Genomic DNA, 15,932 nt, shown 5'->3' on the forward strand with positions numbered 1-15,932 from the left:
AGACTACTATCAATTTAGTAATGTGTCATCAAAGAGTAAAAATGCATTTCTTTCAATATGCATAATAACAAAAAGGGTAATATTAAAAAAATTGATAGATGTTGATAGTCCAACACATTCTGACTGGTACACACAAGCTATGGAGATGATATCAGTAGAAACAACTGCATTTAGTTTAGATAATAATGAGTCATATATTGGAATATGGGATCCATTATTTAAATTTGTTTTAACTATTAAATGAACCAAAAATATGACTTATTTTATCTTTGTGGAAAATATTGGACACAGTGTGTTGTCAAGCTTATGAGACGCGATGCAAGTGAAAGCCACTGTGACACTATTGTTTTGTTTTTTATATAAATGTCTGTAATGATAATGTCAATGAGGGATTTTTAATCACTGCTATGTTGAAATTGTTACTAATATTGATACTGTTGTTGATAATATTCATTTTTGTCTCACTACTTTTAGATTGTTCTGTGTCGTGTTTGTGTGTCCTCTCAATTGCTCTGTTTATTGCTATTCTGAGTGTTGTTGGGCCGGGTTTAGTTTTGGAATTGGATTGCATTATTATGGTATTGTTGTGTATTGTTTTGTTGGATTGATTAATAAACAAAAAAAAAAGTAAGACTACTTGTTATGTTGAAGGGGGCAGGAAATATAAGATTTTCTTCCCCCTGTTCCTTCTCAAGCATATGCGGGTAAATATGTGTTTTGTTGCTAAAGTTTAATTGTCTATTGATCAAAAATGCACATCAATGAAGGAGATAAATGAAAAAAAATGAAAAATGAATGAAATGAAATGTTTATCTGAATTGAAATTATTTTTTTATTTTACTTATAGTATTTTTGGACTACAATACATGTATTTCTAATTACTGTTAATATGTATTAGTGGTCTAGTGGTTAGAGTGTCCGCCCTGAGATCGGTAGGTCGTGAGTTCAAACCCCGGCCGAGTTATACCAAAGATTATAAAAATGGGACCCATTACCTCCCTGCTTGGCACTCAGCACAAGGATTGAATTGGGGGTTAAATCACCAAAAATGATTCCTGGGTGTGGCCACTGCTGCTGCTCACTGCTCCCCTCACCCCCCAGGGGGTGATCAAGGGTGATTGGTCAAATGCAGAGAATAATTTCATTGGTACTTTAACTTTAACTTTAACCTCTAGAAAGAGGTTCCGCAGCCTCCAAAGCAGAACCTCCAGGTTCTGTAACAGCTTCTTCCCTCTGGCCGTAAGACTCTTGAACGCATCATAATTAAATCATCCCCTCAACTCCCCCAAAATGGATTAACTCGCTGGAATAAAAAAGACAATATAACATACATCCATAAACGTGGACGCATGTGAAAAAGTGCAATATATTTATCTGTACAGTAATCTATTTATTTATTTATACATGCACCTTATTGCTTTTTTTAAATCCTGCACTACCATGAGCTTATGTAACGAAATTTCGTTCTTATCTGTACTGTAAAGTTCAAATTTGAATGGCAATAAAAAGGAAGTCTAAGTCTAAGTCTAACATTACAGCAATTGTATTGCACACTGTACTTCCCCTGCCACCACAAGGTGGCGCAAGTTTTCACAAACGTCTCCATAGCCAGGCAGCAACGACCAAATATTAACTTACATAACCGTTCCTGTAAGACGAAACAATGCCACATATTTGAGCGACCTGGTGATGTAATCAGTATTAAGTTATGTTATTTAGCAAATGAAGTTTAACTCGGTGTCTATATAGGACAGTTCCGTGCCGTGTGGGCTCAGACACTGAGTGACGTCAGGGAGCTGGCGCGTCACGTGATAAGGCCCTCCCCCCTGCGTGAACCCATAGAAGTCTGCTGTAAAATGGATGTCAAGCTGGAGGTCGGATTCCCTAAATTATTTCTTGATTATGCATATGGTTGCATGTCGGTAGCAGTGACGCCATCGCCGCGCTTTGACGTGAACTATCGCGTTATACTCCTTTCAACTTTGCTCTTTGTGCTCGCGTTGCTGGCGGTGGTCGGAAACTAGCAGGCTAGCTCGCTAGCTAGTTAGCATTAGCACTGTCGTGCAGTCGTGTGCTTGACATATTTAGTGCACGAATACACGACGTGTTTAAAACGCACACTTTTTAAGATAACGATTTATCGGATTAAAACTGATTTTCGGGTTGAAGTAAAACGAGTTGAACGCTTTTAAAAATCGACAGGCCTCGCTATGCTGCATACACTGTAAGAGCTAGTAATCAAACACCTCGTTTCCCGCCGTTGTGCCAAAAAGTGATTCCCTGTTTTTCCCGCTGTTGTGCCAAAAAGTGATTCCCTGTAAACAGCACAGAATGTACTTTATTATCGGATATCAAACTTTCAGTGTAATCGATTAATTAATGCATGTATGGGATGTGTCAATATGAAAATATTACTTTGAATCCCTTTTTGGCAACCAATAATACATATATTTATAATGAATTAATCCACTTTAATAATTATTATGTGCATTAACAAAGAACTGGTAATACTTTATGTTGCTTCTTAACAAGAAAGAGGTTTTAGCACATCAATATTGGATCAATAACAGTCCTTCACAATTGATTGATTGATTGAAACTTTTATTAGTAGATTGCACAGTACAGTACATATTCCGTACAATTGACCACTAAATGGTAACACCTGAATAAGTTTTTGTAACTTGTTTAAGTCGGGGTCCACGTTAATCAATTCATGGTACAAATATATACTATCACCATAATACAGCCATCACACAAGTTAATCATCAGAGTATATACAATTAGGACTGGGCGATATGGCCTTTTATTAACATCTCAATATTTTTAGGCCATGTCACGATATATATCTCGATATTTTGCCTTAGCCTTGAATGAACACTTGATGCATAGAATCATCATACTTGTGTGATTATATGTGTCTACATTAAAACATTCTTGTTCATACTGCACTAATATATGCTCATTTTAAACTTCCATGCAGAGAGGGAAATCACAATAAAGTCAATTTACCAAAACTATTTATTAAACAGTTATTAAGCAGTGGCACAAACATTCATGTAATTTCCAAAAGAGGAAGTGCAAGATTGTCAGAGAAATTTTAAAACAAGTTATTAGTGCACTTTTGTGCATGATGTCACTAAGATGACATCAAAACAACACTAAATTAAAGTGCACTTTTTGTACAGAATGCCACTACAATAGTTTAAAACAAATAAAGTGCACTTTTGTGCATGATGTCACACAATATATTTCAATAACTGTCAAATAGAAATGAGCTGCATAATAGGAAATCAAATAGTGTATGTTCTTCGCTATGTGGTAGGTTCCTGCGGACGTTATCTCCTTCAGTTGTTGACTATTTTTTTCGTACGGTGTTGATCTTAAAATGGTTGCTTCGGCATTTTGTTGGCGTGGTACCGGCCGAGATGTTCACATGCGGAGTTTCAAGCACTCCTCATTCTCTAGCGGGTGACTTTTCAAATGATGCTACAAATTAGCAGTAATGCTACTTTTTGTAGCAACGCTTTTGCCGCATACTTGACATATTACGGTTGTCTGTTCAACAACTTCCAGCTTGAAGCCAAACCAACGCCAGACGATGGACCCTGTACTGTTTTTCTTGGGAATTAATTATTCCTTCATTTGTTACCAGTTTCGCACCTTCTCTCTCTCATTACCAATCGCACCACACCGCTAGCTTCACAGCTAACGTTACCGATGCCGCTACCTCTCTGCTCCGCGAGGGCGTATGACGTTGCACGCGCGACAGTATGTGACGTATGTAAGAATGTGTGCTTGTTTTACGTCTCTGTGAGAAGGAGAGACACGAAAGAGTGAGAAACGCCTGCAGTGTAAGGCCCGCAGCTAAAAGCAACTGCGTGAGAACGTATACTCCAATATCACGATATAGTCATTTTCCATGTCGCACAGAGACAAATCCGCGATATATCGAGTATATTCGATATATCACCCAGCCCTACTTTGAATCCCTTTTTGGCAACCAAGAATACCTTGATTTATAATGAATTCATCCACTTTATTAATATTTATTATGTGCATTAACAAAGAACTGGTAATATTGTATGGAGCTTCTTAAGGAGAAAAAGGTTTTAGCACATCAATATTGGATCAATAACAGTCCTTCACAATGTCATTAATACCATAGACAAGGCAAACTATTTCATGCTTCACACACGATAAAGGCTTAAATACTACATGTTGTTACAATAACCACAAATATAAAGTGTTTGTTTTACATGTAATAATCAGTTGTGGACAGACAAAGCCCGAGCAGTGCAGTTTTAATAAATTGATGGGAATCCGTTTTTTGCACCTTACTAAACCAAAGCGTTGGCATAGCACTTAACTAAATGCGTATTACTCGATGGCGGGCTGTGCGTTTCCCACCTAGGCCTTCAGTGATGTCCGACTTCAAAGATTATCTTTCAAAATACCATCATTTATGTCCCAACATGGAGAAATACTATACAGAAACACATTTACGCCCTACTGCGTGCAACCTCGACTGTGTACAATACGTGTTATTTTCTGGCGCATTTAAAAATCAATTAAAACATATCTTACGTGGTACTGTCAAAATTCAAATTGCAAAAAAACATATTAATAGTGAAAAAATAAAATATTTGAACTCACAATTAGTAGGACCTATTAGACGCCATTCCCCATTTCATCGCCAGAACAGCTGAGCTAGCTTCTGGGGTTGGCCGACATCGTCTCACAAGATGTAGTTTCTCTTTAATATCCTTATTGAAAATGGCCTTGCAAATATATATCTGGGGCCGTACTTATCAAGCTTCTTAGAGTGCCATTTTACACTTAAGTCCTGAGAATTTGCGAAATGTAGTCCTACTCTCAAACTTAAGAATAAAAGCTTTTTATCAACGTTCTTAAGTCTAAGAATCACTCCTACTCTCCACGATATTTAAGGGACCTTCAGAGGTGTCTTAAGTGGTTAGGAGTTGCCAGCAGGGGATGGCACTGAGGCGAGAGAGACGTGTGCGAACGTTCAGGGAACAGAACAATGTTTTTGTTTTTTTTATGACGAGCAGCTGATCAAACGGTATCGTTTAGACAGAGTGGATAATATTTTTGTCACAGATTTAATACTTTTCGATTCCTTGTTGATTTCTGCATGTGTCTGCAGTGGGCTAGTATATATAGAGCCACCCACACCAGTTTCAAATTAGTTGCCTAATTAATGAATTGGAAAGAAAATGTTATGACAGTAGCGTATGTGTGTGGCCGTGAGGTGAGTGACGTCAGTGAGTGTGTGGGCGATAGAAGAGAGGGAGCGGTAGCGTGAGTGCCGGCGGGGTCTAGTTTGTTTTGTATTATTTTGTAGTTTATTGTCAAAATATACACTCCCATTGTCCACTTAAATATTTCCAAGATATTTCTTTATTCTTAGACAACGGATTCCCTTCCGTGATTGGTCATTTCTATGGACACAGAAATGACGTCACCTAAAATTCCGTTTACGGCACATAGTAATGTCGTAATTCAGCTCTGAGTGTGACACTTAAGATTCAGTCCTACACTTCGCTGAAAGTGTGAGTAAGACGCTTGATAACTAACTTTTAAGTGCAGCTTTCAGCGAAGAATGTATTTACTCTTAAGTCAACTCTTAGCAGACTTCTTAGGAGTAATTCTAAGAAGCTTGATAAGTACGGCCCCTGGTCCGGCTACGGCGTAACACTTCCCGCTTCCTGCTAAATTGAAACTTGTGAATGGATACTCACTTTGGAATGACAAGTCAATCAATCAATCAATGTTTATTTATATAGCCCTAAATCACAAGTGTCTCAAAGGGCTGTGAGTATCCAATCACATTCTCGTTAACATCAGGCTACTTAAATAGACTACTGTCAACAACTTGTGATCTGATTGGCTATCGCAACTGTCTATCAACTCTATGTGTTCTCAAATTCATCCGCTAACGGTCCAGATGAGTATCCAATCACAGGACGCGTAGACATCACGTTTAACGTGAGGCCATCTAGAAGGCCTTACTGACAACAACTCGTGATCTGATTGGCTACTGCAACTGTCTATCAACTGTATGTGCCCGTTCACTTACAGTGCGCAGACGCCCGCATTGTTGATTCTGAAGACTCTTAGCAGATTTGGTACAGCATCAATAAATCAAACAAAGTTTACTTGTGTAGCCCTAAATCACGAGTGTCTCAAAGGGCTGCACAAGCCACAACGCATGGCAACATAAGCTTGCTGAATTCTGATTGGATACAAACTAAAACTAAAAACAACAGCACTGGAAGTAGCATAGTATGAATATGAATAAGATATTTAGGGAAAGTAAAATCAAAAATAATTGTATCTTTAATTATGATCATGATTTCTGGTTATGTTAGGCGAGCAGAAAAGGCCTTGCTGGCCCTGACGGCACACCACTGGTATTACTAATTATGTATTTTTATTTACACTCACTGGCCACAACATAAGGAGCACAAGTACAGTCAAATGCTATTCAGTTGTGCTATAAACCCAGCTGTGTTAAGAGTGGCACTGTCATATAGTCATTTAAAAACAGTGGAGGTTAAAACTTAATATGTATCATGCTGATTTTTTTAAACATTTTCATTTTGTCACTCAAACATGCTACATATCACTGATTATGATGCAATGTGTACTACAGCCACAATAATAAACACGTCTTATTTATGGTGGTAACCAAGTATGAGCATCATGTGGCTGATGGGGGTTAAAACGCACAGCAACGTCCAAACGCTTCAAGCACAAAAGTTATGTAACAATACAAATGCAGCAATTTCTTAATGCTACAAATGCCAAAAAATAAATGCTGCATATTCACGGAACAAAGCGAAAGCTTGCCATGCTCCCAGGGGAGCCGGACCTGAGGGAGTGTTAAACACTTAGCCACAATATTTTACAGTATTAGGACCGCAGCTGATGTACGTAATTAAAGACCAAGTGTTTACAGCTAGACATTTAAAATAAATGTTATTTCCACTCTGGGCATCGTGGCTTTAAAGATGGACATCCCACACGTCGGCTTCCCTGGGAGCTTGGCAAACTTCTGTTTTGGATAATATCTGTGTTTGGAGCATTTGGATGTCGCTGCGCGTTTTCTCCTATTGTCCCCCGTACTTATGAGGTCATTTTTGGTACAGCTATTTTATTGGATCTCACCTGTGAACCGTGAGTGATAAAGTTGCATAACAATACAATGCATGTTCATGAGTGTAGTTAAAGGTTTTTCATTGTGTTGTTAAACATGCAGGACTGTGATTCGAAAGAACCCGAGCAGCTTCGGAAGCTGTTTATTGGCGGCCTGAGCTTTGAAACCACAGAGGAGAGTTTACGGGCCCATTTTGAGGAATGGGGTACACTCACAGACTGTGTGGTATGTTTTAAGTGTGTGATTGATCTAATTGCTTGCATAAGGAAAGTACTACAGTTTGGTTACTAAATTTCTATGGACAGTAGTTAAATGTTCTGTGTTTTGTTACACTGTTTTTCAGGTGATGAGAGACCCCGGCAGCAAGCGGTCAAGAGGCTTTGGCTTTGTGACCTACTCCTCGGTGTTGGAGGTTGACGAGGCCATGAAAGCAAGGCCTCATAAAGTAGATGGCCGAGTTGTTGAACCCAAGAGGGCCGTGTCCAGAGAGGTACCCCAAGTGCACCACAGGAACACACATGGGTGTACACGTGCGTCTGTTGTTCATTCCTCTTGTTATAGGACTCCAATAAACCAGGGGCTCATCTGACAGTGAAGAAGATCTTTGTGGGCGGTATCAAGGAAGACACTGAAGAGTACCATATCCGAGACCATTTCAAGAAATATGGAACAATCGAATGCATCGAAGTCATGGAGGAGCGCTCCACCGGAAAAAAGAGAGGATTTTGCTTTGTCACTTTTGACGATCATGACACCGTAGACAAAATTATCGGTAAGTGATGACGACTTAGCTCGCTATCTGGCGTTCCTATGGATGTGGTGAATATCTCCATTTATACCATGCAGCTCAGAAATACCACACCATCAACTCGCACAATTGTGAAGTCAGGAAAGCCCTGTCAAGGCAAGAAATGAATGTGTTGTCCAATAACAGGGGTAAGCACACATTCCACTAGATCAGGGGTCTGAAACCTTTACTTTCAAAAAAGCTGTTGTTGCCCCTCTTCCACGAAACAAAAAATGGTATGAAGCCACAAAACGTAACAAGTCAGTCTATGTTTTGGTCATTGAATTTTCTTTTCATGGATGGGAATTGAAAAATAAAAACGTTTTTTTGAAACTGAAAAATTAAATTGAAAAACAACACATTCTTTTTTTCAGTGTCAGAGTAGTAAATCCATCAATCCATGTTCTACCGCTTGTCCCTTTTGAGGTCGTGGGGGGGTGCTGGAGCCTATCTCAGCTGCATTCATCTTTAACAATGAAGAAGACTTTAATTTTAGATTTTCATATAAAAAAATTAATATCACATTTTGGAAAAACAGATGTTTTTTCATATTCCAAAACCAAATGTTGCTAATTAAGACAAGACTGCGGGCTGGCATGTAGGAAAAATGCTGGTTTTATGCTGCGTTTATATATAAAACATATGGACATGATCATTTGGGCTGTCTGATGCAGGATACAACACTACTGTTTTTTTTTCCTTCAGGTCAGTCCTGCGGTCTTGTCCTTGCATAGCTCGGTCTGTTTTTTTAGTTTGGCCTGACTCATGATTTTCATTGTTACACCTATATTAAACATACAATGAAAATGTAACCATTTAGATGTAGTTATTGATGTTTTTGACACAAAAAACTGTATTTTTTGTTTTGTTTTATTTTTTTAATTTAAAAATACAATTTAGATAAACTAATCCTTTTGTTTTTCAATTCCTATTCAAGAAAGAGAATTCAATGACCAAAACATACACTGACCCAGAACCTATGTATTTTAAAAAAAGGTTTTAATCTTTTTTGGTTTTTAATTTTACTGGCAAAATAATCAAAAACATTTTTAGAGATTTTTCTGTTTTGGTATTAATGGATAAGCACAGAAGAAGCCAGCGTCTCTCTCGCTGCACACACCGACTACCCCTCACCTTTCCTTGCCTTCCTTGCACTCATCCAATCACCAGTCTGGACTCAGCCTGTACACATTCTCACAGATAGTCGGAAATTATAGAACTATTTTAAAATTTGCTAATTTTCCTTACAGCGATGTTAAAAAAAAATCTTGAGGGGAGGCTCAAAGAAGGTTTGCAGACCCCTGTACTAGGTCATTCATACAGTCCGCTTTGTACACTGTCTGCTAACTTAAATATGACTGCCATCTTCGTTTTAGGAAGGAGTGGAGGCTCTAGTAACTTCATGTCCAGAAATGATAACTTCGGAGGTGGTGGAAACTATGGTCGAGGTGAGTAGCATGTAAACCCTTTACATAAAAAATTACTTGCAACTTGAAAGTTCCTACGGTATCATTCTTCTTTCTTGCCCTTGTCAAGTAATACACAAAATAAATAAAAAAGTTGTCCCCACATACCGTAATGGCGGCTGAAATTTGAAGACAAAGTTTTAGAAACGCCCCAACATTGTTCAACCAATCAGTGTTTGACAACACAGCCAACCCCTCAATAGTTCCTGCAGGAACTTTTTAAGTTTACTTAGTGACTACAAACTAGGGCTGGGCGATATGGTCTTTTTTTTAATATCTCGATATTTTTAGGCCATATCGCGATACACGATATATATCTCGATATTTTGCCTTAGCCTTGAATGAACACTTGATGCATATGATCACAGCAGTATGATGATTCTATGTGTCTACATTAAAACATTCTTGTTTATACTGCATTAATATATGCTCATTTTAAATTTTCATGCAGAGAGGGAAATCACAACTAAGTCAATTTAGCAAAACTGTATTTATTAAACAGTTATTAAGCAGTGGCTTAAACATTCATGTCATTTCCAAAACAGAAAGTGCAAGACTGTCAGACATTTTAAAACAAGCTATTAGTGCACTTATGTGCGTGACGTCACTAAGATGACATATCAAAACAACACTAAATTAAAGTGCACTTTTTGTACAGAACGCCACTACAATAGTTTAAAACAAATAAAGTGCACTTTTGTGCATGATGTCTCACAAGATATTTCAATAACTGTCAAATAAAGATTAGCGGCATAATAGGAAATCAAATAGTGTATGTCCTTCGCTATGTGGTAGGTTCCTGCGGACGTTAGCTCCTTCTGTTGACTATTTTTTTCATACGGTGTTGATGTGGAAATGTTTGCCTCGGCATTTTGATGGTGTGGCACCGAACGGAGATGTTGACATGCGGAGTAAGCACTCTTCATTCTCTAGCAGGGGACTTTTCAAATGATGCTACATATTAGCAGTAATGCTACTTGTTGTACCAACACTTTTGCCCCACATTTGACAAATTACGTTTGTCTGTTCGACATATTCCCACTTGAAGCCAAACCACTGCTAGACGATGGACCCCCTGCTGTTTTTCTTGGGAATTAATTCTTCCTTCATTTGTTACCAGATTCGCACCTTCTTTCTCTCATATTACCACTCGCAAGGCTCCGCTAGCATCACAGCTAACGTTACCCATGCTGCTACCTCTCTGCTCCGCGAGGGCGTATATGTATGTGACGTATGATGTGACAGTATTTGACGTGTGTAAGAAGTTGCGCTTGCTGTCTGTGAGAAGGAGACACAAGAAGGAGTGGGAAGAGCCTGTAGTGTAATGCCAGCAGCTAAAAGCAACTGCGTGAGAACGTATACTCGAATATCATGATATAGTCATTTTCTATATCGCACAGAGACAAACCCGCGATATATCGCCCAGCCCTACTACAAACCAAATTAGTTCTTGATGGAACATTATTTACCTGGTTACTTTTTGGTGGAAACACAGAGGGATATTTCATTTTACCATGGTAAATAGGAAAGTTCCTGTAAAAGGGCCTCATGATGCTAATACAGTATTTAGCATTGTTTGTCAAATAAGTTCATTTTCCAACAAATAACACATTATAGACTGTTTTAATTTGAATAGCTTAGTATTGCACAATTACAAGGTACCGTAAGGACAAATTATACAAGTAAGGGGTCCTTACGCCATCTTTCCATAAGTTTGGGGGTCCTTGGCCTGGAAAACTTTAAAGACCTCTGCTTTGGACTCCCAACACACATTGTCTTAAATAACGAAGGTAATTAATTTTAAAGATATACCTCCCTTTTTAGTATTACCTACCAACAAAGAGTAAAAATGAATTAATTTGTTAATATTGAGATGTGAAAATTGTTAACCATTGTTATTAGTTTAATATAACGACATGAAAAAATTCTACCTCAACATTTAATCTGACAACAGTTGTTGAGGTGACAAAACATGCCCAGAGTTGATCCTTGGGCGTTCGCTGTGTTTATCATCGATATGACATGTGATGTGATGTCATTCATCACTACAGTCATCTTTTGCAAGTGTCAACAGTTCAAAGGAAAAGCAAAACACGTGGCGAATCATTTGACATTTACTGAACCCCAAAATTTTAAATTGAATGACTTTAACTGAAGCAGTGTTCCACTGGGATTAGTGTACACTTTTCAGTTGAACATAATTAGTTGTGATGAGCTCTAAAATCCACACCTTCACAATGTTTTGTTTATTCTCAATGCATGTTCTCTCTCTTTGGCTTTTCAGGTGACTATGGTGGAGGACGAGGTGGATATGACGATTTTGACGGTAAATCATTGTACGAAAGAACAATGGCTTACATAGTATAGGGATGCACAGATTATAGATTTTGACTGCCAAATCATGGTCTTGAGTAATCACGGTTTTACGGTTGTCATGCATTGATTAATTTCACAACATTTACAAAATTACAGGCATTTCTTAGAAATGTTGATGTTTATTCCTGTCGCTAATAACTAATAAAATAACATAATGACAGTACAAAATAACAAACGTTAAAGATGTAGATAATGGGTTTCACCATGTAAAGTCCTTTGAGTCTCTAAATGCTATATAAATATAATTCACTTCACTAATTGTCAGGTGTTGTCATTAACTGTCATCGATGCCTATTTATTAATTTTTACAATCTATTGAATGAAGTGTTGATAAGTGAAATTCACTTGCCCTGATGTGGGATCTGAGCCAAGGATGATGTTGTGGCTTGTGCAGCCCTTTGAGACACTTGTGATTAAGGGTTATATAAATAAACTTTGATTGATTGACAATTAGATCTCATGGTATAGTGCTGTTATTCTAAAATATCCTGATGTTTTGTTAGTATTTTACACTTGCTATATTAACTTACAATGCTTATAGTTAATTCAAGACAGACAGGAGCAAACAATATCTAATGTTAAACGGTCACTGAATGAAGCCCTCAACAGGAGTACAGTGCTTTTTGTTTACACTAAACTGACTCAACACTAAGCTACTAATTGTAAGTGACACGTTTATATTGAACTCTTTACCAACTAAATTTTTCATTAAGTAACTTGCCGCTAACCTAAGTTAACTCAGTTATGTCTTACTTTTACTTTAGCGCTTAAAGCTGGGTGGTGATCCCGCAAATGCTGCACCATTTTGTACGTATTAGACAATTTAGCTGCAACTTTCTTTAGGCCGGTTTTGCTAATGGATGAGCCATTGTCTTAAATTACTTCCTTGTAATTTTTTTAAGATTCTGGAATGTTCCCACACTGACTTCAGCTTTTTTTTTTGGGTGGGAACAGTTCGCTGCTTTGTCTTACTGCCATTTTTAAGATGATGTAACATACTAGCGTGTCTCTCGATTAGTGTGTACACCGCTGGTGTAACTTTGTTTTTGTTCAGTGCAGGTTGTGCCGAAAATAATGTACCAGCATAATGTCCACGTAAGGACTGAAACACGCAGTGTAGTGGAGCCTGTGAAATTTAACAACTGTGATGTTTTAAATCACGGTTAATTATAAAACCGGTTATCGTTGCATCCCTACTAAGGTTAACAAGCGTTGGTTGAATGTCCTTTTTCTAGGTCCTGGTGGAAATTATGGAGGAGGACAGGGAGGTTATGGAGGTCGGTCCAACTATAGAAGTGGAAGTCCTGGGTATGGCAATCAGGGTGGTGGATATCGTGGTGGCTGTGATGGAGGAAACGATGGAGGTAAACTTTTCAATTGTCACCAGAATATCGCAATGTGACTTCAAGAAAATGGCGCTGTATTAATCACTATTAAATAAACACCCTATCTAACGTCAGGTTACAGAGGGGGTGGAAATTACAATGATTTTGGAAGCTATGGTGGTGGCCGTCAGTCCAGCTATGGGCCCATGAAGGGAAACAGTTTAGGAGGCAGAAACTCAGGTGGACCATATGGAGGTGAGTGTTCCGCCCCGTTGTGTCTTTATTTAGTAATCATATCAGAACTTAATCAAATATTTTATTCTCAGGCGGCTATGCCTCCGGAGGAAGCAGCGGCGGTGGTGGCGGTGGTGGATATGGCTCACGGCGCTATTAGATATTATGTCGGTAAGTTGTGATGGGCTCTCACAGCAACCTTTGTAGCAGAGTACAGAGTGAGTCCATGCAAGTGCAGAATAACTGTTTGTTTTATCCTGTATCCATTCAACAGGCTTCAGTTCTTACGATGAGCAAAGGAATTGTCAGGAAAGCTGCAGGTTACATTGAGGCTGAAAGCATTAGAGCAACACACAAGTCAGACAGCTAACTGGGACATGTTTGTTGAAGAAGGACTGTACATTATAATGAAGACATGATTCCCTGATCTTATTGTCATAGATGTTTGCCTGCGAAGCAACTTTTCCCCTTTGTGCGTCTGAGGTGATGCGTATCGTGCTTGCGGTGTCAGGGGTTAAGCATAATTTGCTTTTTTTTAATCTAAGCTAAAGACAGCATTGTTTCATATGGTTTAGCTTTCTGTTGATCAAAGTCTTTTTAACCAGGTTCTTGTCACTTAGCACAGTTGAGTTAGACCCCTTACAATTGTGTTGGAAAAATCCTTTCTTGCAAGTATGTTTTTGATTGTGTGTGTGTGTGTGTGTGTGTAAAGCCCAGTAACACAGGTCCCTCAAAGAAATTAAGATTAGGGAACTGTAGTCTGTTCAAATATTTCCATCAGCTGACAAGATCAAATAAAATTGTTTTATAAAGTAACATGAAGATCAGTGCGTCATGAGTATGTGTTAGAGTATCTTATGTATGCATTTATGGACAAGGGAATTGTGGGTAGCCCTCGGCCATCCATCCCCTTTGTGTTGCGCAATGTATGATAATAGGAGCCACAATCGCCTGCAGCATCGCTAGTGTGGAAGATGCAGATGGCGGTCAGACAGCACGTCTTCAGCGCCAGCACAGTGGACCAGTCAGCATTGTGACAGAGAGAGAAGGGAAGAGGAGGCAGCATGGAACACAACACCAACATGGAGGAAGCTTGCAGTGTCACGCCTGCTAGTGAGCTATCTGCTAGCGAACGAAAGACTAGTTCCTGGACAGGTGGGGGGAGATCCTGTTGAGTCAGACATATTGAAGTTTACCTACAAATACCATAGGTTTGAGACTTGCGAAGGGAGCGAGTGTCACACGATAGCTGACCTTTTTAAGAGGGAGCAGGTAAGAGTAACAACTTTGCTTGATTTACAGATGTGGGACGAGGCATTCTTGCTGAAAATCTGTAAAGGCGCAATAACATGGAAGGGTCTGGATGGGTAAGACTTATTTTTCCAAATATTATCCAAGGTTGCACATATTGTCATTTACCTACACTTGACAACAGGTACAACTAGGAAGTTGTTGCTTTTTTAACTAAGGCTGTCAAAGTTAACGCATTAACTATAATTTCCTTTAACGGCGCAAATTATTTTGATGTGTGATTGTGTACGCATCTTGTCTAACCCTCGGTCCATTCCGTAGCGTGAGAAAATAAATCTGGGTTGAGCTACATGCCATAAAAATGGTGAGGTGAAAACAGAAAAGGGTACATTATGGAAAGCTCAGAACCAAAGCCATGTCAAGTCGTTCTCTCGTCAAAGCCATCACTGGAGCAAATGCCTGCTGGAGCGCTTGCATTCAGAGAGGTGGAGCTTTGCTTTTGTGTTTGGTGCATTGATGACATTAAATGTAGAATGTTACGGTACCCGGTTTAGTAAGATGAGATAAAATCTCAGCAGAAAGGAAAGACTGTTGGCAGGAAGTCAAGAGGCACTTTTTTATTGCCAGGTCCATTGTCAAAACACATCAAGCGGGCCCGGCTCTACATAGGGAAAAGAGGGGCCAGAGCCCCCTCAAATAATGTCTTGCCCCCGCAAATCAAAATGTTTGAAGTTGAGAAGTTACATTTTAATAAACCCACAAAATGTATATATGACAAGTTGACAAAATTATCTGCAGTAGCGTAGAAATCCACTGAAAAAGGAACACGCTACAACACTCGTATGTTATGAACTTCCCTCTTCTCTGTCTTTCGGCTCAGGGGCTCTGCAAGTCCGTGTGCACACAAAGACACACACGCCCCTTCCCGCAGCCCTCAGTAAACCAGTGGCGCCAAATTTAAAACAAGACGAAAAGTTGTCAGAAACAAAATCCAATCATATTTAATATCGTCTTGTAAATTAGTGGGCCAAATTCGGAATATACCCAATCACAGTTCTTTAATAGCCTACAATATGAGAGAGGGTGGGGTTTGGCGACAAAGGAGAGCCAATCAGGTGCTTTTCCTTGCCAATTGAGTAAGTTAAATTTCTCACCGGCGGCGCCTAAACAAAACGGTGTGTATTTAAAGTGTCCTACATTGTAATAAGTGAACACCTTAGCAAGTGAAAAAAGGACACCATTTACTTTTGTCACAATACGATGCCATCAGCAGGTGAGCCATCGTTTGGGACATCTACACAACCGTAAGTTAAAGC

General features: G+C 38.9%; 1 protein-coding gene across 1 annotated transcript; it reads left to right on the plus strand.

Annotated features, from left to right (window-relative positions):
* The first annotated feature begins 1,622 nt into the window (after positions 1 to 1,622).
* hnrnpa3 (heterogeneous nuclear ribonucleoprotein A3) lies at positions 1,623 to 14,181 on the plus strand. Its single transcript, XM_062069934.1, has 12 exons — positions 1,623 to 1,686; positions 1,750 to 1,874; positions 7,280 to 7,402; positions 7,521 to 7,667; positions 7,739 to 7,949; positions 8,024 to 8,113; positions 9,341 to 9,412; positions 11,715 to 11,756; positions 13,042 to 13,170; positions 13,267 to 13,386; positions 13,458 to 13,536; positions 13,640 to 14,181. Exons 2-11 carry the CDS (start codon positions 1,857 to 1,859, stop codon positions 13,523 to 13,525), a joined length of 1,020 nt encoding a protein of 339 aa, XP_061925918.1. The 5' UTR covers positions 1,623 to 1,686; positions 1,750 to 1,856; the 3' UTR covers positions 13,526 to 13,536; positions 13,640 to 14,181.
* The last annotated feature ends 1,751 nt before the right edge of the window (positions 14,182 to 15,932 follow it).

Source organism: Entelurus aequoreus, linkage group LG14 (genome assembly GCF_033978785.1).
Source record: "Entelurus aequoreus isolate RoL-2023_Sb linkage group LG14, RoL_Eaeq_v1.1, whole genome shotgun sequence".
NCBI lineage: Eukaryota > Metazoa > Chordata > Actinopteri > Syngnathiformes > Syngnathidae > Entelurus > Entelurus aequoreus.

Bases quoted from the DNA above. Each gene is read 5' to 3' on its own strand.
- hnrnpa3 (XM_062069934.1), top strand. The intron at 7,403-7,520 runs GTATGTTTTAAG...ACTGTTTTTCAG, and splicing joins GTACACTCACAGACTGTGTG to GTGATGAGAGACCCCGGCAG. The intron at 13,171-13,266 runs GTAAACTTTTCA...ATCTAACGTCAG, and splicing joins TGATGGAGGAAACGATGGAG to GTTACAGAGGGGGTGGAAAT.